Below are 24680 nucleotides of genomic sequence, written 5' to 3' on the forward strand. Positions count from 1 at the left end.
GGTGGGCGGAACACTTGAGGTCAGGAGTCCAAAACCAGCCTGGCCAACATGGTGAAACCCCTTCTCTACTAAAAATACAAAAATTAGCAGGGCGTGGTGGCAGGTGCCTGTAATCCCAGCTACTCAGGAAGTTGAGGCAGGAGAATTGCTTGAACCCAGGAGGCAGAGATTGCATCAAGCCAAGATTGCGCCACTGCACTCTAGCCTGGGTGATAGAGTGAGACTCCATCTCAAAAAAAAAAAGAAAGAAATTTTTTCAAATATTGAGGGTATCTTGTTATAAAAGCCTCTCATACAATGTGTTTATACTTTTCTTTTGACATACTTTTTCTTCCTAAATAGTATAAGGTCAGCTTCACCCCACTGGTTGATGATGTGATAAATCACATGTAGGTGTTACATTTCTTTATTGGCAATAAATAATAATGGAACCATGGGTTAATATGCAGAAAAATGTAAATTGTGATAATAAAAGTAAGTCTCTTTTAATTTGCTTTGAGTTATAATTAGACATGTTTATCACCTTTAAAAACAATTATTTTTTAACTCAATATGTGGCTTAATGTGAATAAACGTGGTTTCTATACTTAAGAAGATAGCTGAGGATCAAAATAAAAATAATTATAATGAATATGGCAGAATAATCTTTGGCTAAATATTCAGAAGGAAACCTCAGTGATGTTGACAGACAGAGTTAAAAATTAACACCAACAGTTAAAATGAATTATTATGACATCAAGAAAAGAGGGCAAGGATCAGTGATAGCAACAAGTAAAATTCTCACATATGTGAAGTTTGTCTGCATGCCCAGCCACTTCTCCCTTCTGTCCCATGCTGAGTTCCTCCATGATGTGGATCCTGGCTTCAATTCCAGATTCCTGCAAGTTGCCCTTCCTCTCTGCTCCCCACTGTAGTCATTAGACCTTTTTGTATCTACATACCACCCCTGCTTATCCTGTAACTTACTTTTCACTTATATAATGCATTTCTGACTTCCAGGATTGCTTCTGCACTTCAAGAACACAAGTTGAATCACTCAGACCTGAAAAACAGTCTGAAACCAGTATCCATCAATACTTGGTAAGAAAATGGTTAGGCTGGATGCAGTGGTTCACACCTGTAATCCCAACACTCTGGGAGGCCAAGGCAGGAGAATCACTTGAGCCTAGGAGTTCAAGACCAGCCTGGGCAACATAGTGAGATCTCATCTTTAAAAAAAATGGTTGAGTACAATTAATGCTTTAACTTTGCCTTCTGTAATACTATTCACTCCTACTTCTCTTCTATTTCTTTTTCTTTACAGTGTCCTTTACTATTTCTCATTCCTCCTGCCATTTTCGATGAGTCTATAACTGGCCATTTCTCTTCTTCCTAAAGTGGCTCTTCCTAAGCAGTTTCACCTATTCCCATGACTTCAGTTGCTCAGATTTCAGATTGTCCTGGAGTTACTACAGGTTTCCTGAGGGGACCCTGGCATCAAGCAGAACTGATGCTTCTTAGATTTTTACCTGCAACCCCAGACTCTTTGCTGGGCAACAGACGTGTCTCTAGAATACCTCCAATTGGATTTTTCTAAGGCATCTCTACTCAGTTTGAATAAAACCTTAATCTTCTTTCAAACCCACCAACTCATGGTATTTCCTACTTTGTCTAATGAAAACTCATCTACTATGTCATCCTAACTAAAAACTTTAGAGTTATCCTCACATGGCCTGTACCTCTGCCCCCATATTTATTATCTGTCTCTGAAATGCCCTGGGGTCTATCCCCTACTTCACATGAGCACTGCTACTGCTCAGGTCTCATTGTCTCTCACGTGGGCTCTTGCAGGTGGACTCGTTGCCTCTAGTCTCCTAGACACACACATAGTCTTCTCCCACCACTCACATCTGTTCAGTGTTCAGTAATGCTACCAATACAGGCCTGCTTGTATTGCTTTCCAGCTTTGAAACTTCCATTGGCTTCCTAAAGCCTACGGGATAAGGTCTAAATTAGCATAATATGAGGGCTCTTACTGGTGTAGAATATGTCTTAGTTTCATTCTCTACTTGAAATACTCTTCTTTCTTTTCTGCCTCTGAAATTCTTCCTCATCCATAAAGAATTGGTTCAAATATTATATCTATGAAGCCTTTCCACTTACACTTTTTATTTGGCTCTGCTCCCATGTATCTTAGATATATCTAAGGATATTTCTTTGGGATCTTTTCCTCTCCTTATTCCATACTTTATACTGCATTTTTTACTACAGAATGGAACCTACCTTGCAAATGCCTTATTCGCTACAAAATCAGTGAATCCCAGTTAATTTTGCTTATAATTTAACCCCCAGTCCTATCTTCAGCTGCCTTTATTTCTGTTATTTGGCTTTTTATTCATTAATACTCTAGTCTTCTAGTTACCTGTCTCTTCATAAAATAGGATGTAGTATCTGAGGGGTTTTTCAAAAAAAAATTTGGAGTACATAGAAGATGTATATATTTATGGGGTACCTGAGATATTTTGATACAGGCATATGATATGTAATAATTACTAAATGGGTAAATGGTTTATCACTTTAAGCATAAATCATTTCTTTGTGTTATAAACATTCCGATTATACTTTTAGTTATTTTAAAATGTATAATAAGTTATTGTTGACTGTAGTCACTCTGTCATGTTATCAAATACTAGGTCTTACTCATTCTATCTAACTATATTTTTGTACTCATTAACCATCTCCACTCTGCCCCGCACCCCTTCTTGGCCTCTATTCTCTATCTCCATGAGTTCAATTGTTTTAATTTTTAGCTCCCACAGCTGAGTGAGAACATGTGAAGTTTGTCTTTCTGGGCCTGCCATATTTCACTTAACATAATGTCCTTCACTTCCATCCATGTTGTTGCAAATGGTAGTATCTCATTCTTTTTTGTGGCTAAATAGTATTCCATTGTACATATGTACCACATTTTCTTTATCCATTCATCTGTTGATGGACACTTAGGTTTCTTCCAAGTCTTGGCTGTTGTCAATAGTGCTGCAATAAACATGGATGCGTATATATCTCATCAATATACTGATTTCTTTTCTTTTGGGTATATACCTGTCAGTGGGATTGCTGGATCATATGGTAGTTGTTTTTTTTTTTAGTTTTTTGAGGAACCTCCATACTGTTCTCCATAGTGGTTGTACTAATGTGCATTATCACCAACAGCATATGAGGGTTCTCTTTTCTCCATATCCTCACCAGCATTTGTTATTGCCTGTCTTTTGGATAAAAGCCATTTTAACTAGGGTGAGATGATATTCCCTTGTAGTTTTGATTTGCATTTCTCTGATGATCAGTGATGTTGAGCACTTTTTCATATGCCTGTTTGCCATTTGTATGTCATCTTTTAAAAAAAATTATTTTTATTTTTATTTTTTTTAGAGATGGCATCTTGCTTTGCCACCCAGGCTGCACTGCAGTGGTGTAATCATAGCTCACAGCAACCTTGAACTCCTGGGTTCAAGCAATCCTTTCACCTCAGGTTATTGATAAGCTAGGACTACAGGCATGTATTACCACACCCAGCTAATTAAAAGAGGTCTCACTATGTTGACCAGGCTGATCTTGAACTCCTAGCCTCAAGTGATCCTCCCACCTCAGCCTCCCAAAGTATTGGGCTTACAGGTGTGAGCCAATGTGCCCAGAACTGTATGTCTTCTTTTGAGAAATGTCCATTTCTAGATCTTTTGCCCATTTTTAAATCAGATTGTTAGATTTTTAAAATTGGATTGTTTGAGCTCCTTATATATTCTGGTTATTAATCCCTTATCAGATGGGTAATTTGCAAATATTTTCCCCCGTTCTGTGGGTTGTCTCTTCACTTTGTTTTTTCTTTTGCTGTGCAGAAGCTTTTTAACTTGCTGTGATCTCATTTGTCCGTTTTTGCTTGATTGCCTCTACTTTTGGGGTATTACTCAATTAACCTTTGCCCAGACCAATTTCCTGGACAGCTTCCTCCATGTTTTCTTGTAGTAATTTCATAGTTTGAGGTCTTAGATTTAAGTCTTTAATCCATTTCAATTTTATTTTTTAATATAGGAAGAGGTAGGGATCTACTTTCATTCTTCTGCATACGAATATCCAGTTTTCCCAGCACCACTTACTGAAGAGACTGTCCTTTCCCCAGTGTATGTTCTTGGCATCTTTGTCAAAAATGAGTTCACTGTAGTATGGATTTATTTCTGAGTTCTCTGTTCTGTTCCATTGGTCTGTGTGTCTGTTTGTATACAAGTACCATGCTGTTTTGGTTATAATAGCTCTGTAGTATAATTTGAAGTCAGGTAATGTGATTCCTCCAGTTTTGTTCTTTTTGCTTAGGATTATATAATGACCTTCCATGTCTCTTTTTATAAGTTTTGCCTTGGAATTCATTTTGCCTGATATACATGTATATCGACTCCTGTTCTTTTTCAGTTTCCATTTATATGGAATGTTTTTCTTCCACTATTTATTTTCAGTCTATGAGTGTCTTTATAGGTGAAGTGTGTTTCTTGTAGGCAACAGATAATTGAATCTTCTTTTAATTGATTCAGCTACTCTTTGTCTATTCATTGGAGAGTTTAATCCATTGACATTCAGTATTATTATTGATAAGGACTTAACTGCTGGCTTTTGTTATTTGTTTTGTATCCTCTTCCTTCCTTCCTGTCTTCTTCCTTTTTGTGAAGTTTATTTTCTCTGGCAGTATGTTTTAGTTTCTTGTTTTTTATTTTTGTGTGTGTGTATGTGTTGTAGATTTTATGATTTGAGGTTACCATGAGGCTTGCAAATAACATAACATGTTATTTTAAACTGACAACTTGACACTAATTGCAAAAACAAACAGGCAAAGAGAACTAATAAAAACTGTACACTTTAACTTCATTCCTCCTGTTTTTTAACTTTTTGTGGTTTCTATTTATATCTTCTTGTACTATTTTGAAAAGGTATTGTAGTTGTCATTTGTTCATCTTTTAATCTTTCTGCTCAAGATATGAGTAGTTTATACACCACAATTACAATGTTATATAGTCTGTTTTTATCTGTGTATTTATTACCCGTGAGTTTTGTACCTTCAGATAATTTCTTACTGCTCGTTAACAACCTTTTCTTTCAGATTGAAAAACTCCCTTTAGCATTTCTTGTAGCAGAGGTCTGGCATTGATGAAATCCCTCAGCTTTTGTTTGTCTGGGAAAGTCTTTATTTCTCCTTCCATGTTTGAAGGATATTTTCACTGGATAAACTATGAAAGTTTTTCACTGGGTACGGTGGCTCACACCTGTAATCCCAGCACTTTGGGAGGCCAGGGTGGGCGGATCACAAGGTCAGGAGATTGAGACCATCCTGGCTAACATGGTGAAACCCCATCTCTACTAAAAATACAAAAAATTAGCTGGGCATGGTGGCACATGCCTATAATCCCGCCTACTTGGGAGGCTGAGGCAGGAGAATTGCTTGAACTTGGGAGGTGGAAGTTGCAGTGAGCCAAGATTGCATCATTGCGCTCCAGCCTGGGTGAGAGTGAGACTCCATCTCAAAAAAAAAAAAAGAAAAAGGTTTTCCTTCAGCACTTTAAATATGTTATGCTACTCTCTCCCAGCCTGTAAGGTAAGGTTTCCACTGATAATTCTGCTGCAAGATGTATTGGAGCCCCTTTATATGTTCTTTCTTTTTTCTTACTTCTTTTAGTATCCTTTCTTTATCCTTGATCTTCGGAAGTTTGATTGTTAAATGTCTTTTTTGGGTTAAATCTGCTGGGTGTTCCATAACCTTCTTGGATACTGGATATTGATATCTTCGATACTTGGATAACTTCTTGGATACTTGGATATTGATATCTTTCTCTAGGCTTGGAAAGTTCTGTGTTATTATCCCTTTGAATAAACTTTCTATTCTGATTTCTTTCTCTACCTCCTCTTCAATGCCAATAACTCTTAGATATGCCCTTTTGAGGCTGTTTTCTAGATCTTATAGATGTGCTTCATTCTTTCATATTCTTTTTTCTTTTGTCTTCTCTGTATTTTCAAATAGCCTGTCTTCAGTCTCACTAATTCTTTCTTCTGCTTGATCAATTTTGCTATTGAGACTCTAATGCATTCTTCAGTATGTCAGTTGAATTAGAATTTGCTTGATTTTTAAAAAATTATTTCCATCTCTTTGTTAAATTTATCTGATGGGATTCTGAATTCCTTCTCTGTGTTGTCTTGAAATTTGTTGAACTTCCTCAAAACAGCTATTTCAAATTCTCTGTCTGGAAGGTCACGTATCTCTGTCACTTTGGGATTGGTCACTGGTACCTTACTTTGCTCATTTGGTGAAATCATGTTTTCCTAGATGTTCTTGATGCTTGTGGATGTTCATTAATGTGTGAGCATTGAAGAGTTAGGTATTTATCATAGTCTTTGAAGGCTGAACTTATTTGTACCCATCCTTCTTGGGAGGCTTTCCAAGTATTTACAGGGAATTGAGTATTGTGATCTAAGTCTTTGGTCACCGTAACTCTATCTGCATTAGGGACCACTTCAAGCCCAGCAAAACTGTGACTCTTGCAGACTCACAGAGGTACCATCTTGGTGGTCGTGGGTAAGGTCTGAGAGAATTACCTGGATTACTAGGCAGGGAATCTCGTTTTCTTCCCTTACTTTTCCCCCAAAACAGTTTCTCTTTCCATGCTGAGCTGCCTGGAGCTGGGTGAGGGGTGACACAATTACCCCTGTTGCCACCACCACTAGGACTGCACTGGGTCAGACCTGAAGCTCAGCACAGCACTAGGTCTTGCCCCAGGCCTGCAGCCACCACTGCCCAGCTGGATGTTCACTCAAGGATACCAAGGGCTCTTCAGTCAGCAGGTGTTGAATCCAGCCAGGCTGTGTCCTTCTCTTCAGGGCAGTGAGCTCCCCACCTGGCCCTGGGTGGGTCCAGAAATGCCTTCTGGGAGCCAGGGCCATGGGTCAGGAATCTTAGGAATCTACTTTGTGCTCTATTCTACTGCAGCTGAGCTGGCACCCAAACCACAGGACAAAGTCCTTGCCATTCTTCCCTCTCCTTTCCTCAGGCAGAAGGAGTCTCTCATGGCCACCATTGTCCCAGGCCCATTGCAGAGTCCTGCCTGGCTATTGCCAGTGTTCACTCAAGGCCTGAGGGCTCTTCTGTCAGCTTGTGGTGAATATTGCCAGGCCTGGGTTTCTCCCTTCAGGGCAGTGGGCTACCCTTTAGCCCAGGGCCAGTCCAGAAGTGCTATCCAGGAGCCAAGGCCTGGAATCAGGGACCCCAGGAGTCTGCTTGGTGCTCTAGCCTACTGTGGCTGAGCTGGTACCCAAGCTGCAAGACCAAGCCCCCTTTACTGTCCCCTCTCCTCTACTCAAGCAGAAGGAGCCTCTACCTGTGGCCACCACAGTTGGGAATGTGCTGGTTCACACCTGAAGCCAGCATGGCCCTGAGTTTCACCCAAGGCCCACAGCAGGTACTGCCTGGGTACCGTTGATGTTTATTCAAGGCGCAAGGTCTTAGTCAGCAGGTGATGGATCCTGCCAGAACTAGGTCCTTCCCTTCATGGGAGCAGTTTCCCTTCTGGCCCAGGGTGTGTCTAGAAATGTTGTCCAGGAGCTAGGGCTTGGAATGGGGGCCTCAGGACTCTGCCTGGTGCCCTATTCTACTGTGGCTGAGCTGGTATCCAAGTTGCAAGACAAAGTCCTCTTTATTCTTTCCTTTCCTCTCCCCTCAAGGGAAAGGAAGGAATCTCCTGGAGCTACAAGCTGCACTGCCTGGGGTTGGAATAGGAGTGACAGAAGCACTCCCTTGGCCGCCCTGGCTAGTGTCTCACTAGGTCATGGGCCCCCCAAGTCCACTGGCTCCAAGCCCAGCACAGCACCAGGAATTGCCCTGGAATTGCAGTCCTTGTGGCCTAGACTACCTTTCAAGTTTATTTAGGACCCCAGAGGGCTTCAGCCTGTGGTGGCAGACAAGGCTTGCTGGAATTCAGGTTCCAACTGCTGGGATGGGTGATTCCCCTCTGGCTAAGGCTGATCTAAATGCTCCCTCCTTGGGCACTGGCTGAATTCTTTACTGTGTTGCTCTCTGCTGTGACAGGCAACACTGAGTTCCAGTGCAAAGTCCCACAATCACTGCACTCTCCCTCCCCAGGGGATGCAGGAGGGGAGGCATCAGCTATTCAAGACTGTCTTTCCTTCCCTGTTCAGTGCCTCTTTCAGTGATAGGAAGTTAAAACCAGGTACTGTGATAGCTCACCTGATTTTTTATTCTTACAAAGGTGCCTTCTTGTTTGGATAGTTGTTCAATTTGGTGTTCCTGAAGGGTGGGGGAAGATTACTGGAGGGTTCCATTCAGCCATCTTTATCCACCTCCCTCCCAGTCTGAGTTTTAATTCAAGTAATTCCCTTTGGGTGAGGCAGAAAGTAAAGTGATTCTTGTCTCCATGCTGTTACCCAGAGAGAGGCCTAGAACTAAGCAAACGTTCACAGCTGCCACCTGAATCCTTCAAACCTTCAGGTTGGAGCCTTTTTATAATTTAAGGATTGAAATGTCACATCTCTCTCTGTTAGGAGAGTTAGACTAAAATCTTCAGTGAGAGAAGCAGAAGCATAATCTGAAGTCTCTCGTGGAAAAATGAATTGGAAAAGTTGTATAATGTAAGTTGACACCAGCTGGAAACTGGTGCCTGATGACTAGAAAAACTTCCTTGTGCGCTCTCTGAGTCATGCTGTAAAACACCATCTGTTGTCTTTTCTTTGGACAACTTGTTCTCCATTGGCCTGGACTTTATAGATAGAATTAAATTTTATGTTAAAATATCATGTTTGGAGGGCAGTCTAGTTTTCCAAGTGATTTATGTCTCCTATAACTTTGGAAACCCTCTATCTGTAGGAAAATTCATTTTCTATAGTTAACCTTTGCAAATGAAAGGCTGTGATGTTTGAGCTGAGATGCTGCTTTTTAAAGTAATGCAATTTTAGCATTACAGTGATTCATGAGAGGCCATCTGGTCTAATTTTCAACTTATGTAGGGAGTGTTCTCTACAATATCTCTGAGAGTTCATTGTAGAAATTTAAATAAAAGGAGCTCCATCATAGAAGAATAGTCATCATAGAAAAATAGAAACATACAGAAAGGTATGTTTCACCACAAGTAAAAGTCTGGCAGCATCTCTCTGAAAACACTTCAGAGTGCTATTCATTGGCTTGATTATTGAACTATGATGTAGGGTCTGTTCCTCAGCCTCTTAGGATCATAAACTGGATTTAGTCAGCAAACCTAGAGTGGATCCATATTTCAGTATCAGATCCACATTAATCAAGCTCATTACAAACCCAGTCTCCCAGTGCCAGAGGAAATGGTGCCCTTACATTGTATTATCAGTCCACTCTTACAGAAAAGTTACATGGGAAACCAAATCATAATTAGAAGCAGTTTAGTGTATAATGGAGAAGTAATGACAGCTGTCAAAGTACTTGAAATTCATATCACAGTACTTCCTTTCGCTGCAAGCAGACATTTGTGGGCATCAAAACTTTTCTTTTCCTAGCCTTCCAATTGCTGACCATTCCCTCTTCACTTCCAGTTCTTGTACCTCCCTGTAGCTCAACTACTGTCAGTGGTGGTCGTCCAACCTCCAAATATATCAATGGAGAGCGGATAACGGAAAGAGGCAGCTTGATGCCTGAGCCACACTTGGATGGCACCGGTTACTCCATATTTCTTATGCGGAACTGAAATCTACTTCCTGGAGCTTCTATCTGTTGATCTCAGCTCTTCTTGCTGAACAATTGTTTACCCTTCTATATTAGTCTTTTGGCCACTTGCAAATAGCAACTATATATATTCTTAATATTTTCTTTTCCAGATTAAATATTTCCAACTCCTTCATTGTTCCTGGAACCTTTACCAATTTGGTTGGCCTTCTCTAGGCATCACCATTTTACAATCACCATTTTACAATTCCCTCTTAAATTGTGGTGTCTCAATTATCCATGGTGCTCCAGATACTAACTAATCATTTCAGAATACAGTGAAACTCTTGTCTCTTCCAGTCTGCTCAATTTTGCTTCTGTAAATGTAGCTCAATATTGTGCTTTTATTTAACCTTCTCTGTCATGCTACTGACTGAAACCTCCAAGTCATAAACCTGTTATCCTCAATTTTGTATTTAGGCTATTGGTTTTTTTTTTTTTAAGCTTAAGTGTAAGGTTTTGCATTTATCCTTGTAAAATTTTACTGATCTGGGCCCATTCTTCTAGCTGTTCAGGATGATTGTGAGTCCTGCCTTTTTTTTTTCTTTTTTTGGTAATTAGCTATGCCCAGCAATGCATGATCCATACTTTTTCTTTTTTCAAGCCAGCCTTTTTCATTTTCAGGAAGTCATTAAAAAGTTTAACAGAGCAAAGGCAAGGACTTTGCCATAATTTTTGCTTTCTATCATCTAACTGGTCAAATGAAAAAGAGAAGTGAGGTTAGTTTGGGATGATTTACTCTTAGTAAATCTGAGTTGTCGTCTTGTGATTACCATGTAGCTTTTTAAAGTGCCCATAATTCACCTGTCGAATAATTTGATCTCTGACTTTGCTGGGCAGCAGCATCAAGCTTGCCCCTTTGTAGTTTTTTCCCTTTTTGAAAATTGGGTCATTGTTTGCTACTTTTATTCTGGTTTTTCATCTGAGTTCTACCATAGTTGCAAACTTCGTATCCTAAGTGTAATTTCCCTGGGCCTGGAGGTTTGAACCTACTTAAAACAACCTGTTTAGAGCTTTGAATACTTATTTACAACATGTGTCCCTTCTAGTTTAAATAAGACTAATTCCCTAATGGAATAGGTGGAAGCAAAATAGAAGCCGATTAGTTGTGATTTTAGTCCATCACCCAGTAACATTATGCCGTTTTTTCCCAAGCCTGTGAACTGTAAGCCTTAGTTCATTACATCTCTAGCCTTCCTGACAGGCTTACAGGTTGATATCACTTAAAAAATTTTAAAGCTGTTATATGTTCTTTCTGTCTCTTTTATGTGGTCATTAAATCTGAGTTTATCTGAAGACTACCTGTTTTAAAGAAACTGAATTGCTTCCATCAGATTGTAAAGAGGCAGAAAAAAAGCGAAACTAAATTGCTTTATTTTGATTTGTTTTCTCATCAGGATTATTTCCAATCGTATAGTAGAATTTCTTTTTACATTCTTTCATTCCTCTTGAACAATAGTCACCCTTATTCATCTTTAGCCATGGGTTTATGATTCCTTTTTTTCCTGCTCTCTTAAAGTTTCGGGAACATTTAATCCTGTCACTGTTTCAAACTCCATCTCTGTCTCTTGATTAAAAAGAGCCAAGAATGTGAAAAGGAGTTAACACAATTCCTAGCACATAGTAATGTTGTTTTTCCCCTTTCTTCCTTCCCCTGCCACCTGTCTGTAGAGGCTCCTAAGTGTCCTTTGGAGTACTTATGTCCATTGGGAGACCCTCATGGCTATCATATAAAGCCAGTAGTTTAGGCTTCTTTTTCATACATCCATGTTATTTCACTGTCACTGTATTCAGGTGCAAACCTGACTCTCACTCCAAAGCACACCATGAGACCTCCTATCAGTACTTGGTCATTCACTTAGGAGGTCTATCTCCTTTGATTTTTCTTTCTGACCTCCCATCTGATTCATCTTGCAAAAAACTTCATCAGCAATTTTAATAGGCTGCAGTCTGGAAACTGTTCCTTGACTGTTAACATCTTCACTAGCAGAGCATGTATCTTGTGCAAAATATGGCTCTAGCTTGAAGCAAGAGCACAAGCATAGAATATCCCTCACAAGTCACTGCAGCTCTTCGCTTGGTACATTTGTCAGCTATCCTGAAGAATTAACATTCTTTGCATCTCCTAAACATTTTACTGGAAATTACACTGGGAAGTATTCCTTGCTATCTGTAAATCTGCTTTTCCTGCCCTCTCCATAGGTTAACAGCTTTCTAACTAACATCAATGAGCAATTGGTAAATTCATTTTAGATCTGAAAACAGTGTCTTAAGCCACCTTGCAGTACCTTCCTAATGAGCACCTCTGTGTTTGAAAATATAACACCAGTGTTTTATATTGGGGCAGGGGGACCAAGAAGTTCATCTATTTTGTTTTTATCTTTAAAAACAAATGCAGGTTGATGAGCCAACCCTTTCCTGGTCACCTCCATCAACTAGAGCCAGTGAAGTACTATGTTCCACCAACGTTTCTCACTACGAACTCCAAGTAGAAATAGGTAATAATCCTGAATTTCTAATTGACCCTTCAGTGCTAGAAATTAAGTTGATGACAAAAAGATTATTTTGTAGGCAAGTGTTTTTCTGTTGTTACCTCCAGCATAAAACTAGATGCTAATCGTGTCAGTCAAGTGGATTCAATTAATTTATGTCTATCTTAATGACTCAGATTTTTTCAAGATTACTGTCTAGAACGTTTACTTTTCCATTGAAGTACATTTAGATGAGGAAGACACTAAATATTATTTGTGTGTTTATTGTGGGAAGCATCTATTTTATGGGTATAATTTTTACTGGGTATGAAGTAAAATCAAGTCATCTAAATCTTTTCAGTCACAATCCTTTAAATTGCTTCTGAGTTTAAAAATTTATCTAAAATATCATTTGTAGTAGAAAGCTTTTTCAGTTAAGTGTAGAATAGGATGGGTTATTGTTTATAGTTTTACATATGTGAAACATTTGCTCTGAATATTTAGAAACATCTATTAAACACTACACACCGGTGATTGTGTTAGGTGCTAGGGAAACAAAGCATGGTAGAACACTTGGAATTGACATCATCTCTGGGAAGATGAAGACACAATATAGCTTCGTTTTATGCACTGGAGGGTACTTTAGTAGAGGTATGTCCTAAGTGTTATGGGAACGGAGAAGATGGAGCATACAACGAACCACCTCTGGGAGTTAAGAGAGATGGCAAAAAGGGGCTGGATCTTGAATGAGGAAGAGTTTGCTAGATATTCTAGTCATAGGTTTTGTTATAGACAACATAAACAATCCTGGCTAACTTAAGTGAAAAAGGAATATTTGAACAATGCTGCTAACTCACAGAATTATTTGCTAGAGAAATAGGCTTGGAAGAAGCCAAGAGAAGCTTTGTGACAAGGACCAGGACTGTGGAATAGGAGCAGCCTAGTGAATGTACTGCCCGCCGCCAGACGCTGGCCCCCTGCGGGGAGCTCTGATGACTGCTGCTGCTTTGTCCTTCACTCCATGCTCCAGTTGGCCAAGCATAGGTCACATGCCAGAGTCAAGGAGACTAAGGGAGAGTAAGGATCTGACCTTTTTGAAATAACACAAAGTGGCAAATGCCCCAAAATTAGAAAGGAGTTTCAGATGGTGCCAATTCTAAAAAGGTAAAAACATGTTTACCTCAGTAAATGCCTGAGGAAGGATGGTTAGGGGAGAATACCGTATAGTTCCTCTGTAACTACAAGTGGGAACAAGGGGAGAGTAGGCAGTGGTAGGAGATGAATCTGGAAAGGCAGGTTTGGAACACGTTGTGAAGGACTTCATGTGGTTGGATTTAGAATGGCCTCCACAACCTACCCTCCTTATTACTCAGAGGATTTAAGGTGGAGATTTGGAATTTATTGTCCTTCCACTAGAGAGACATTGTGGAATCGTGATGACAATAATAGCATCTAACAGGCATTATGCTGAACATTTAGTATGTATTTTTTTTCTTTAACCCTTTGCCACTCCCATTTCGCAGATGAGGACACTGAGGCTCTGAGTCATACAGTTAGTGATTTGAAACCAGATCTTTCTGACTGTAGGATCTAAGCTCTCAGCTGCTGCAGGACCTGCCATTGATAAAATGCCAAATTTAAAACAACTCAGGCAATAGTCAGGAAGATGTAGTAGATCAGCAATGCACAACCAGAAGTGTCATCTTCATTACCTGTGTCTTTTTAAAAATTACAGCACCTATATTCCGTCACAGAGCTACTGAACCAAGGTTTCTGGGGAGTGGGGCCAAGGCAGAGGCATTTTGCAGTAGTTCCCTCAGTAATTCTGGTGTGTGCCCTGGCTGAGAATGCACGGCATATGAGGGAGTCACTGCATACATCCAGGGCGACAGGACAGGGCTCAAACTAAGTCAGTGATGCTGACACTGAGGGGAGGTGATGAATTTGAGATTAACTTCATTTCAAAAATAAAACTGACAAAATTTGGTGACCATGGAGAGAGGGAGGTAACTAACATTTATTAGGTGGCTGCTAGCAGGTGCCACTCTAGGTGTTTTACATTTAAAAAGCTGACGATACTAAATGCTGGTGAGTATGTCAGGCAGTGACAGCTCTTATACATTGTTTGTGGGAATATGAAATGATTCAGCCACTTTTGAAAACAATTTGGCAACTTCTTATAATGTTAAGCATACATTTACCACATGACCCAGCAATCTCACTCGCAGATATTTGCCAAAGATAAATGAAAACATATGTCTACTTAAAAACCTGTGTAGGAATGTTTTTGGCAGCTTTATAGTCACCAAAAACTGAAAACAACCTAATAACCATCAGCATTATAAATGGATAAATAAATTGTGGTATAGCCATAAATTGTTTATTGCTCAGCAATAGAAATTAATTGCTGATACATACAACAACGTGGATGAGTCTCAGAAGCATATGCCAAGTGAAAGAAGCTAAACACAAAAGAAGCTGACGACTGTGTTCTTTTTGATACCATTTATGTGACAAAAATCAGATCGGTAGTTGCCAGGGACTGGGAGTGGGGACAGGGGATTGCTGAGTAGCATTCCATTGTGTGAGTATATCGCAATTGGTTTATCAAGTCACAATTTTAGTCATTATAATAGATATGTAATGGTGTGTCACTGTTTTAATTTGCATTTCTCTATCTTGAGCATCTTTTCATATGCATATTGGCTGTTCCTATATCTTATTTTGTGGATTGCCTGTTTAATCCTCTGCCTGTTTTTTAATTGGATTGCTTGATAAGTATTATTAATACTTTGAATCAGTAGTATGCCTTTTCATTTTCTTAACAGTACTTTTTGAAGAGCAAGACTTTTCAATTTTGATGAAGTCTAAATTGTCAATTTTTTTTCTTCTTTGGTTACTAACATGAGTTTTATGTCTGATTATAGGAAGAGGATTTGACAATTTGACTTCTGTCCATCTTGCACGGCATACTCCCACAGGAACACTGGTAACTATAAAAATTACAAATCTGGAAAACTGCAATGGAGAACGCCTGAAAGCTTTACAGGTAACAATATGAAGAAAATGATACACAGTTGGGCCTCTGTATCCACTGGTTCCACATCTGCAGATTCAACCAATTGTGAATAGAAAATATATATTTTAAAATAAATAATACAATAAAAATAGTACAAATAAAACACAGCATAACTATTTACCTAGCATTTACATTGTATTAGACATTATAAGTAACCTAGAAATGATTTAAAGTATATAGGAGGATGTGCATAGCTTATATGCGAATATTATGCCACTTTATACAAGGGACTTGAGCATTCTTAGATTTTAGTACATTCATGGGGTGGTGTGTAGGAGGCGATCAGGGGATGCAGTCCTGGAACCAATGCTCCATGGATACTGAGGGGTGATTGTATTTAATATAATGTTTATTTGAGGAGATTACATCTGTAAGAATTTTCTCCCCCAAACTAATAGTTCTTCTGTTAGGGAAATACAGATTTCTTCTAATTAACATGCAGTTACAGAATTGGAAAGAATACTTGGAAGCCAGATTCATTATATGAAAGAACAAATATATTCAAACTTTGGTAACTGCTGCTCCTTCAAATGAATATCATATTCAAAATGCTAGTCTGGAGTTTTACAATACCCCTAGTCAGTCCTAAATAGTCACATAGGGAAACAGAAGAAATCAAAAACAGTTTCCTTTTCATCCAGTTAAGCAAAATTAATTTCCGAATAACAAATTTTGACAGAATTGCATTTCAGGTATCTTATAATACCATTTTTATCGTCACTAATCATTTTTTATATAAAGGGGGAAAGGATTTTATTTGGATATTGTTCCAATTCTTTTTTTTTTTTTTTTTTTGAGATAGAGTCTCGCTCAGTCGCCCAGGCTGGAGTGCAGTGGCACGATCTTGGCTCACTGCAAGCTCTGCCTCCTGGGTTCACGCCATTCTCCTGCCTCAGCCTTCCGAGTAGCTGGGACTACAGGTGCCCGCCATCACGCCCAGCTAACTTTTTGTATTTTTATTAGAGACGGGGTTTCACCATGTTAGCCAGGATGGTCTCGATCTCCTGACCTCATGATCTGCCTGCCTCGGCCTCCGAAAGTGCTGGGATTACAGGCGTGAGCCACTGTGCCTGGCCCCAATTCTTAAAATATTTATATGTGCACATGTATATTACACAAACAAAAAAAGACTAGGAGAAACTATACCAAAATGTTAACAGTGGCTCTCTGTGGGGTAGCAATAGAGGGATTTTTATGTATTTTTAAATGTTTTTATGATAAGAACATAGTACAGTTATTAAGAGTATGACCCTAGAGGGAAACTAAGTTCACATTCTACTTCCACTTCTTTTTATTAATTGCATGCTTTTGGACAGGTTTTCTAACTTATTTTTAAGTGTTGTCTTCTGAAAAATGGGAATCATAATATCCCATACTTTGTGGAGTGGTTGTGAGATTTAAATAGATAAAAGCACTAAGAACAGTGCTTTCACTAATAAGCGCCCTTGAGTATTAGCTACCATGACTGCCATTTTCGTCATAAGGAAAAAAGGGTTGTTTTTAAATGTCTTGTCTCTTGTGTGTTTATCCTAGAAAGCCGTGATTCTATCCCACTTTTTCCGGCATCCCAATATTACAACTTATTGGACAGTTTTCACTGTTGGCAGCTGGCTTTGGGTTATTTCTCCATTTATGGCCTATGGTAAGAATGCTGGTTTTAAATAAATTAACTTAGCCTAGATGTTATAATTATATAGATGAGTTGGGATTTTAGATTTATGATTTGCCACATTTAATTTATACATCTAATGACTGATTTTAGATTTCATGGTATATTTCTATATCTGGTACATGTTGAATTTTAGTCTGCAGAAAAAAGTAAGAATTGGTGTGATCAGTGAACCACCACTGCTTTTCCAAGAATTCCGTGCCTTTGCACAAGCTGTGTCTTCCCTTCAGCTTCCTTCCCCTCTTTTAATGGAGACCTACTGTTATTCTGCAGGAAGAAGTTGTTTTTCCACCTCTGCACCCCATCCCTGTCCCTGTTTCACTGCATTGTAAACTATTTCACTGTATTAGAAACATCTTTGTGTGTTCCCATGTCCCTCACTGGACTTGTGCTTCTTGAGGGCCCGGATCATTTATATATTTTTTATTTGTGGTGTCCCCAGGTGCTCACGTAGTACTTAGCACAAAGTAGTGTTCAATAATTGTGTTGAATAAATAGTGAATGGATTCTAGAGCTTTGATTTTTAGGACAGCTTTTGTGAATTGCTTCTGGATTTAAGAAAAAATATATATATATATCTACACACAGAATGTATTTTTATTCAATAATATTGACAAATCATTAATTCTCTTTCCTAATCTCTAGAGTGACATTACAAAAAAATTGTTTAAAGATTCTTGAAAGAAAATCATGTTTGTGTGGGAAAGTGTTGTTTGGGTTAGACTCCAAAAAGTAACAGATATGTTTGTGTTTATGGTTGAAAAGAACATTAAAATACAGCTGGAAGCAAAATCACTTTCAATGGTCATCTAAGGATTTTAGGGGTTTCTTTCAGGTTCAGCAAGTCAACTCTTGAGGACCTATTTTCCTGAAGGAATGAGTGAAACTTTAATAAGAAACATTCTCTTTGGAGCAGTGAGAGGGTTGAACTATCTGCACCAAAATGGCTGTATTCACAGGTATTTACTTAGTTGTATTTTATTAAATGAAATAATTTTAATGGAAGAGCTCTTTGAAGGAGGTTTTAGGAAGGAGCAGTTGAATGTTAGAAAAAAGGGATAGGAAACTTGTAAGTGAAAATTGAGGGAGGAAGGGGCCATTAGGTGCAGTGGATTGCTTACATTTTATGTCCATTCACTAAACGTGTTCAGACATCCTCTGTGCCAAGCAGTTCTTGGGGCTAGGGTGGAGTGCCTGCCCTCATGGAGCTCACAGTCTCAATCTAATGAGGATGTTCAGGAGATGAGCTGTAGGAAATGGGATCCTAGTTAGCTGGGTGTTTCTCGTTTTGTTTTTGTTTAAGCAAATGAAGAGCTTCATTATCTGCTTTCCATCTTATACATAAATTGGAATTAAACTTTTCTTTGATTTCTTATTTTGCAGTACCTTGAGATTATCATCCTAAATATCACTTCTCTTGTTACCAAAGTGTATATGCAAAAGTGATTGACTGAATGTTAAAAACAGTGCTGTTCTAAGATATACTGTGACTTTGTCTTACTTTTTAATTAAGTTACTTTTAAATAAGCTTGCTTTCCTATTGTTTGTTTCAATCTCCTTAAAGCTTTTCATCTTACTTTTTTTTTTTTTTTTTAGCAAAATTCTAGTTAACCAAGTATTTCCAACACACTATATTCTGGTTAACTGAGGTTTCATTATATGTCACCACATGATTGGCCGTCCTTCTCTGTTAAGTTTCCAAATTCAGTGTTTGGGATCGAAAAACAAGGCTCTTGTAATTTATCTGACAAAGGAAATGTATGATATATTTTTATAAATGATGTATGAGACACTTATTGGACAGTATTACATTTAGCTTTATAACCTTACATTTCAAATATTGTTTGATTTTTTTTTTTAGATAACTTATTAGGTGTTTTGTAACAGCATTCACAAACAGTGAAATTGGCCAGGCATGGTGGCTCATGCCTGTAATCCCAGCACTTTGAGAGGCCGAGGCAGGCAGATCACTTGAGGTCATGAGTTTGAGACTAGCCTGGCCAAGATGGTGAAACCCTGTCTCTACTAAAAATACAAAAAAAAATATTAGCCAGGTGTGGTGGCACATACCTGCAGTCCCAGCTACTCAGGAGGCTGAGGCAGGAGAATCACTTGAACCCAGGAGGTGAAGGTTGCAGTGAGCCAGGATCATTCCACTGCACTCCAGCCTGGGCCACAGAGTGAGACTCTGTCTCAAAAAAAAAAAAAAAGTGAAATTAATTATTTGATTCCATTCCTTGTTTGAAAAAATATTATCAGTTTTGTTTTTTTTTTTTTTTTTTTTTTGAGACAGAGTCTTGCTGTGTCCCCCAGGCTGGAGTGCAGTGGCGCAGTCTTGGCTCACTGCAAGCTCCACCTCCTGGGTTCATGCCATTCTCCTGCCTCAGCCTCCCAAGTAGCTGGGACTACAGGCACCTGCCACCATGCCTGGCTAATTTTTTGTATTTTTAGTAGAGACGGGGTTTCACCATGTTATCCAGGATGGCCTCGATCTCCTGACCTCGTGATCTGCACGCCTTAGCCTCCCAAAGTGCTGGGATTACAGGCGTGAGCCACCGCGCCCGGCCATCAGTTCTTAACACGTAGCTTTCAATTATATCTTTACTTGTGTTGATGCTGTAGTAAGTAGCTGAAAGAATTCCTATTCCCTGAACATTTCCTGTGTAAACAGCAGTTTTGCAGTACTGTTTTGCAGTTTATACTGCTGTTTTGTAAAGGTTATTTAATTTCCAAGAGAATATATGGATTTGTTCCTGCCAGATTTTTATTCTTTCTTCATTGGCCAGTTTCCTATTACTTAGATTGTTTCTTTTTGTTCTAGGAGTATTAAAGCCAGCCATATCCTCATTTCTGGTGATGGCCTAGTGACCCTCTCTGGCCTGTCCCATCTGCATAGTTTGGTTAAGCATGGACAGAGGCATAGGGCTGTGTATGATTTCCCACAGTTCAGCACATCAGTGCAGCCGTGGCTGAGTCCAGAACTACTGAGACAGGTCAGGTGTGGCCTTTGCATTGGGTTGTCTGTGTCTCAAGTGTTTTCTGAGTTTGGCTAAAGTACAGTTGTGTCTTTATATTTGGATTGGTGAATGGCCTTCTGCAAGACTTTATCTCTCTTTCTTGTCAAAATTACGTTAGGAAATTAAATACCATATATGAAGTGTGTCTTGATTTGTCGCTTATGGGTTTCTTTTCCATTATTGTTCACCATTCTTTATCAAAAAAAGCACATGTGTATAACTTTTGGTTAACTTATTTGCACTAAAAGACTTCAAATTAATTGTGTCCTACAGGATTTACATGGATATAATGTGAAGTCAGATATTTACAGTGTTGGGATTACAGCATGTGAATTAGCCAGTGGGCAGGTGCCTTTCCAGGACATGCATAGAACTCAGGTAAGTGCTGCTAAAATCCCTGAGCTACTTGCCTTTCATAAGATTGCTTACATTCTAGATAATTTCTGTTAAACATGTTTGCTATAGACTCTTAGGAACTTTATTGTTGTTACTGTTTTAATATTTTGCCTGAAAAGTGTTGAAGGAAAGTTCTGTTTCTTTTAGATGCTGTTACAGAAACTGAAAGGTCCTCCTTATAGCCCATTGGATATCAGTATTTTCCCTCAATCAGAATCCAGAATGAAAAATTCCCGGTCAGGTGTAGACTCTGGGATTGGTGAAAGTGTGCTTGTCTCCAGTGGAACTCACACAGTAAATAGTGACCGATTACACACACCATCCTCAAAAACCTTCTCTCCTGCCTTCTTTAGCTTGGTACAGCTCTGTTTGCAACAAGATCCTGAGAAAAGGTAATATTGATCTCTTCTAAATAGCACAAAATGTACCTGTTTTACATTTTATAGAAGCTTTGTAACATTGCCCTTCCAGGAGAATACAAATCTTTTGATCAAAATATTGTCTACTCTAGAAAATATCAGTGCTAAGAACAATTAGTGGGAACAAGCAGATGAGAAGAATACTGGATTCAAAATCAGAAGAGGCTGGGCGTGGTGGCTCACGCCTGTAATCCCAGAACTTTGGGAGGCCGAGGTGGGTGGATCGCCTGAGGTCAGGAGTTCAAGACCAGCCTGGCCAACATGGTGAAACCCCGTCTCTACTAAAAATACAAAAATTAGCCGGATGTGGTGGCATGCACCTGTAGTCCCAGCTGCTCGGGAGGCTGAGGGAAGAGAATTGCTTGAACCCAGTAAGCAGAGGTTGCAGTAAGCCGAGATCACACCACTGCACTGTAACCTAGGTGACAGAGCGAGACTCCATCTCAAAAGAAAAAAAAAAAAATCGGAAGAGTTGGGCTCCAGTCTCAGCTGTACCATTTTCTAACTGATTTTTACAAGAAAAATCAGAGTAAAAATCAGTTACTCTTTCTAGACATTAATTAGCACATTTACGTTAAGACTCTTAAGTAGTATAAAATGTAAATTGCTGCTACCCTACTAAGTTACTGTTAGTAAATACTGTGTCCAGTAAATGTTGAGTATGGATTAATTGAAGGATACCTCTACAATTATTTCCTTTAGTCAAGGTTATAGCTAAGAATTGGGCTTCTGACAGACATTGTTTTTATTTTTTTTGTATTGGGTTTTATAGCTCTAAACCTAATTTCTAACATATTTGTACACCTGAAATCTACATTCTAATATAAAGGTTTTTTAAATAATTTTCTTAAAAATTTCAGGCCATCAGCAAGCAGTTTATTGTCCCATGTTTTCTTCAAACAGGTGAGCTGATCTATCATCCATTGTCTCGATGTTTTTAATTACTATTAAAAAGTCACTTTATTTTGTTGGCTTGATGAGATATTTTGGCTACCAAGGTTCTTACTAATAACTTTGTTACAAAATAAAGTTAAAAACAAGAAAACTTTTGGTAGTTCAATTATAGACTTTCTAAAATACTTTCATTCTTCAAAACAGAATGAGTAAAAATAAAATGGACTATCATCACATTACTGATGCTTGGTGTATATTTTGATTAATCTAGAGACATTTTCTATGTTGGCCAGAAATGATGAAAGGGCAAAATAATTCTGATAAGAAGTCAGTTTATTTGGCTCTTCTTCCTGTTTTCAGATGACCAGAATCAAAGGCAGTTTTAGGGGAAATACCTGAAAACAATTTTAAACACATTTAACATAAATTCTTTAAAAGTTATTTATTGCTAACAAAACTGATGTATTGAAATGATATATCAACAGCCTTATTTTGAGTTTCTTTAACAGATGAAAGAAGAAAGCCAGGATTCAATACTTTCACTGTTGCCTCCTGCTTATAACAAGCCATCAATATCATTGCCTCCAGTGTTACCTTGGACTGAGCCAGAATGTGATTTTCCTGATGAAAAAGACTCATACTGGGAATTCTAGGCTGCCAAATCATTTTATGTCCTATATACTTGACACTTTCTCCTTGCTGCTTTTTCTTCTGTATTTCTAGGTACAAATACCAGAATTATACTTGAAAATACAGTTGGTGCACTGGAGAATCTATTATTTAAAACCACTCTGTTCAAAGGGGCACCAGTTTGTAGTCCCTCTGTTTCGCACAGAGTACTATGACAACTCCAAGGAAATATCAGAATTACTAATCTAGCTAGTGTCATTTATTCTGGAATTTTTTTCTAAGCTGTGACTAACTCTTTTTATCTCTCAATATAATTTTTGAGCCAGTTAATTTTTTTCAGTATTTTGCTGTCCGTTGGGAATGGGCCCTCAGAGGACAGTGCTTCCAAGTACATCTTCTTCTCCCAGATTCTCTGGCCTTTTTAATGAGCTATTGTTAAACCAACAGGCTAGTTTATCTTACATCAGACCCTTTTCTGGTAGAGGGAAAATGTTTGTGCTTTCCCTTTTTCTTCTGTTAATACTTATGATAACATCTAACTGAGCCTCACTCACATTAAATGATTCACTTGAAATATATACAGAAATTGTAATTTGCTTTTTTTTTAAAAAAGGGGGCTAAAGTAACACTTTCCTACTTATGTAAATTATAGATCCTAAATTCATGCACCCTGTGGGAGCTCAATAAAGATTTACTGAATTGAGTTTATGCTTTTATTTATTTTCCTTGCGTGGTTTGACAGAGCTAATATACAGATTCTGATTTGTTTTGCCAAGAAAAGCCCTTTCTCAAGCAGATTTATTTACATAATCTATAATCAACTGAGTATTTGATTAAATGGAGGCAGAAGGCATTCTGGCCTTTTGTATGGTTATTGCTCCTGTAGGAGATACAACATATGAGGGCATAGAGGTCTTAATTAATATTTCCTAATTAGAAAAGAGACTCTACCATGTCTCAAAAAGAATACATAGTTTGGAGGTGTGGTAAACTGGGACCTACTTCAGTTGATTTTCTTAATTTATACAATCATATTACATTAAAAGTTATTTTAAAATGATTACCTCAGGGCTAAAAAATTAAAAAGACAAATAATATACAAATCCATAGGCGATTTCAAGCACAGTTATCTTCATGTTTATTGACTGGACCCCCTCAAGAATGAAGGTTTGGGTTACTCCATCCGTTAAGCCACCAAGACCCACCAAAGTGAAAGAATTTAAAATGGACAGTGGAAAAGGGAGAAGATGAAGACCACTGAGGCCCTAAGAGCAACTCTAGTGGTAAGGGCTATAGTTCATCCTACTAACCTCCCCCTTCTAAATTTCCCTTCCGTAAGAGAGGCCCACAGAGACCTTAGAGGTCTTTCAAATCTGTGTGGAGGTTCTCCTGAATGTGCGTAGTTTAAAAATTGGACCATAGAGGGCCTGAAATGGTGCTTCTCAGATCTCCTACTATGGGGTGTATTAGGGTACTCCAGAGAAATAGCCAATAGAATGAATGTACATATATAATATATCTATATTTTATATACATACATATATAAACGGATTTATTATAAGGAAGGAATTGGTTCATGTTACTGTGGAGGCTGACAAGTCCAAAGATCTGCCAGGTGAGTTAGCAAGCTGGACATCCGGAAGAGCTGATGGTGTAGTTCTCATCCAAAGGCTGTCAGACTCAAGACCCAGGAAGAGTCAGTGTTTCAGTTTGAGTCCAAAGGCAGGAAAAAGCCAATGTCCCAGTTCAAATGCATTCAGGCAGGAGGAATTCTCTTTTACTTGGGGGAAGTTTAGCCTTTCTCTTCTATTCAGGTCTTCAATTGATTGGATGAGGTCCACTCATATTAGAGAGTACAATCTGCTTTACTTAGTCGACCGATTTAAATGTTAGTCTGATCCAGAAACACCTTGTGATGGTTAATATTAAGTGTCAACTTGATTGGATTGAAGGATGTCTAGATAGCTGATAACACAGTGGTCCCAACCTTTTTGGCACCAGTTTTGTGGTATACAGTTTTTCCATGGGGTGGGGGATGGTTTCAGGATGAAACTGTTCCATCTCAGATCAGGCATTAGATTCTCATAAGGAGCGGCACAACCTAGATCCCTTGTGTGTGCAGTTCACAATAGGGTTGGTGCTCCTATGAGAATTTAATGTGGCCGCTGATCTGACAGGAGGCAGAACTCAGGCGGTAATGCTCACCCACGCTGCTGCTCATCTGCTGTGACGCTGGGTTCCCAACAGGCCACTGACCTGTATGGGTCCACAGTGGGGTTTGGGGACCCCTGTGGTATTGTTTCTGGGTGTGTCTATGAGGGTGTTGCCAGAGGAGACTGACGTTTGAGTCA

At 38.8% G+C, this 24680-nt stretch overlaps 1 protein-coding gene across 1 annotated transcript in view; it reads left to right on the top strand.

Annotated features, from left to right (window-relative positions):
- Positions 1-23032, top strand: part of STRADB (STE20 related adaptor beta) — a 29790-nt gene extending 6758 nt beyond the window's left edge. Inside the window, exons 3-12 of the mRNA XM_002812740.6 lie at positions 1000-1080; positions 12153-12252; positions 15153-15274; positions 16838-16946; positions 17809-17932; positions 19795-19966; positions 20264-20368; positions 20534-20778; positions 21666-21708; positions 22209-23032. Coding sequence (XP_002812786.3) covers positions 1000-1080; positions 12153-12252; positions 15153-15274; positions 16838-16946; positions 17809-17932; positions 19795-19966; positions 20264-20368; positions 20534-20778; positions 21666-21708; positions 22209-22352 — 1245 coding nt within the window. The 3' untranslated portion in view covers positions 22353-23032. The remainder of the gene's footprint in view (positions 1-999; positions 1081-12152; positions 12253-15152; positions 15275-16837; positions 16947-17808; positions 17933-19794; positions 19967-20263; positions 20369-20533; positions 20779-21665; positions 21709-22208) is intronic.
- Positions 23033-24680: the final 1648 nt, after the last annotated feature.

Source organism: Pongo abelii, chromosome 11 (assembly GCF_028885655.2).
Source record: "Pongo abelii isolate AG06213 chromosome 11, NHGRI_mPonAbe1-v2.0_pri, whole genome shotgun sequence".
Lineage (NCBI taxonomy): Eukaryota > Metazoa > Chordata > Mammalia > Primates > Hominidae > Pongo > Pongo abelii.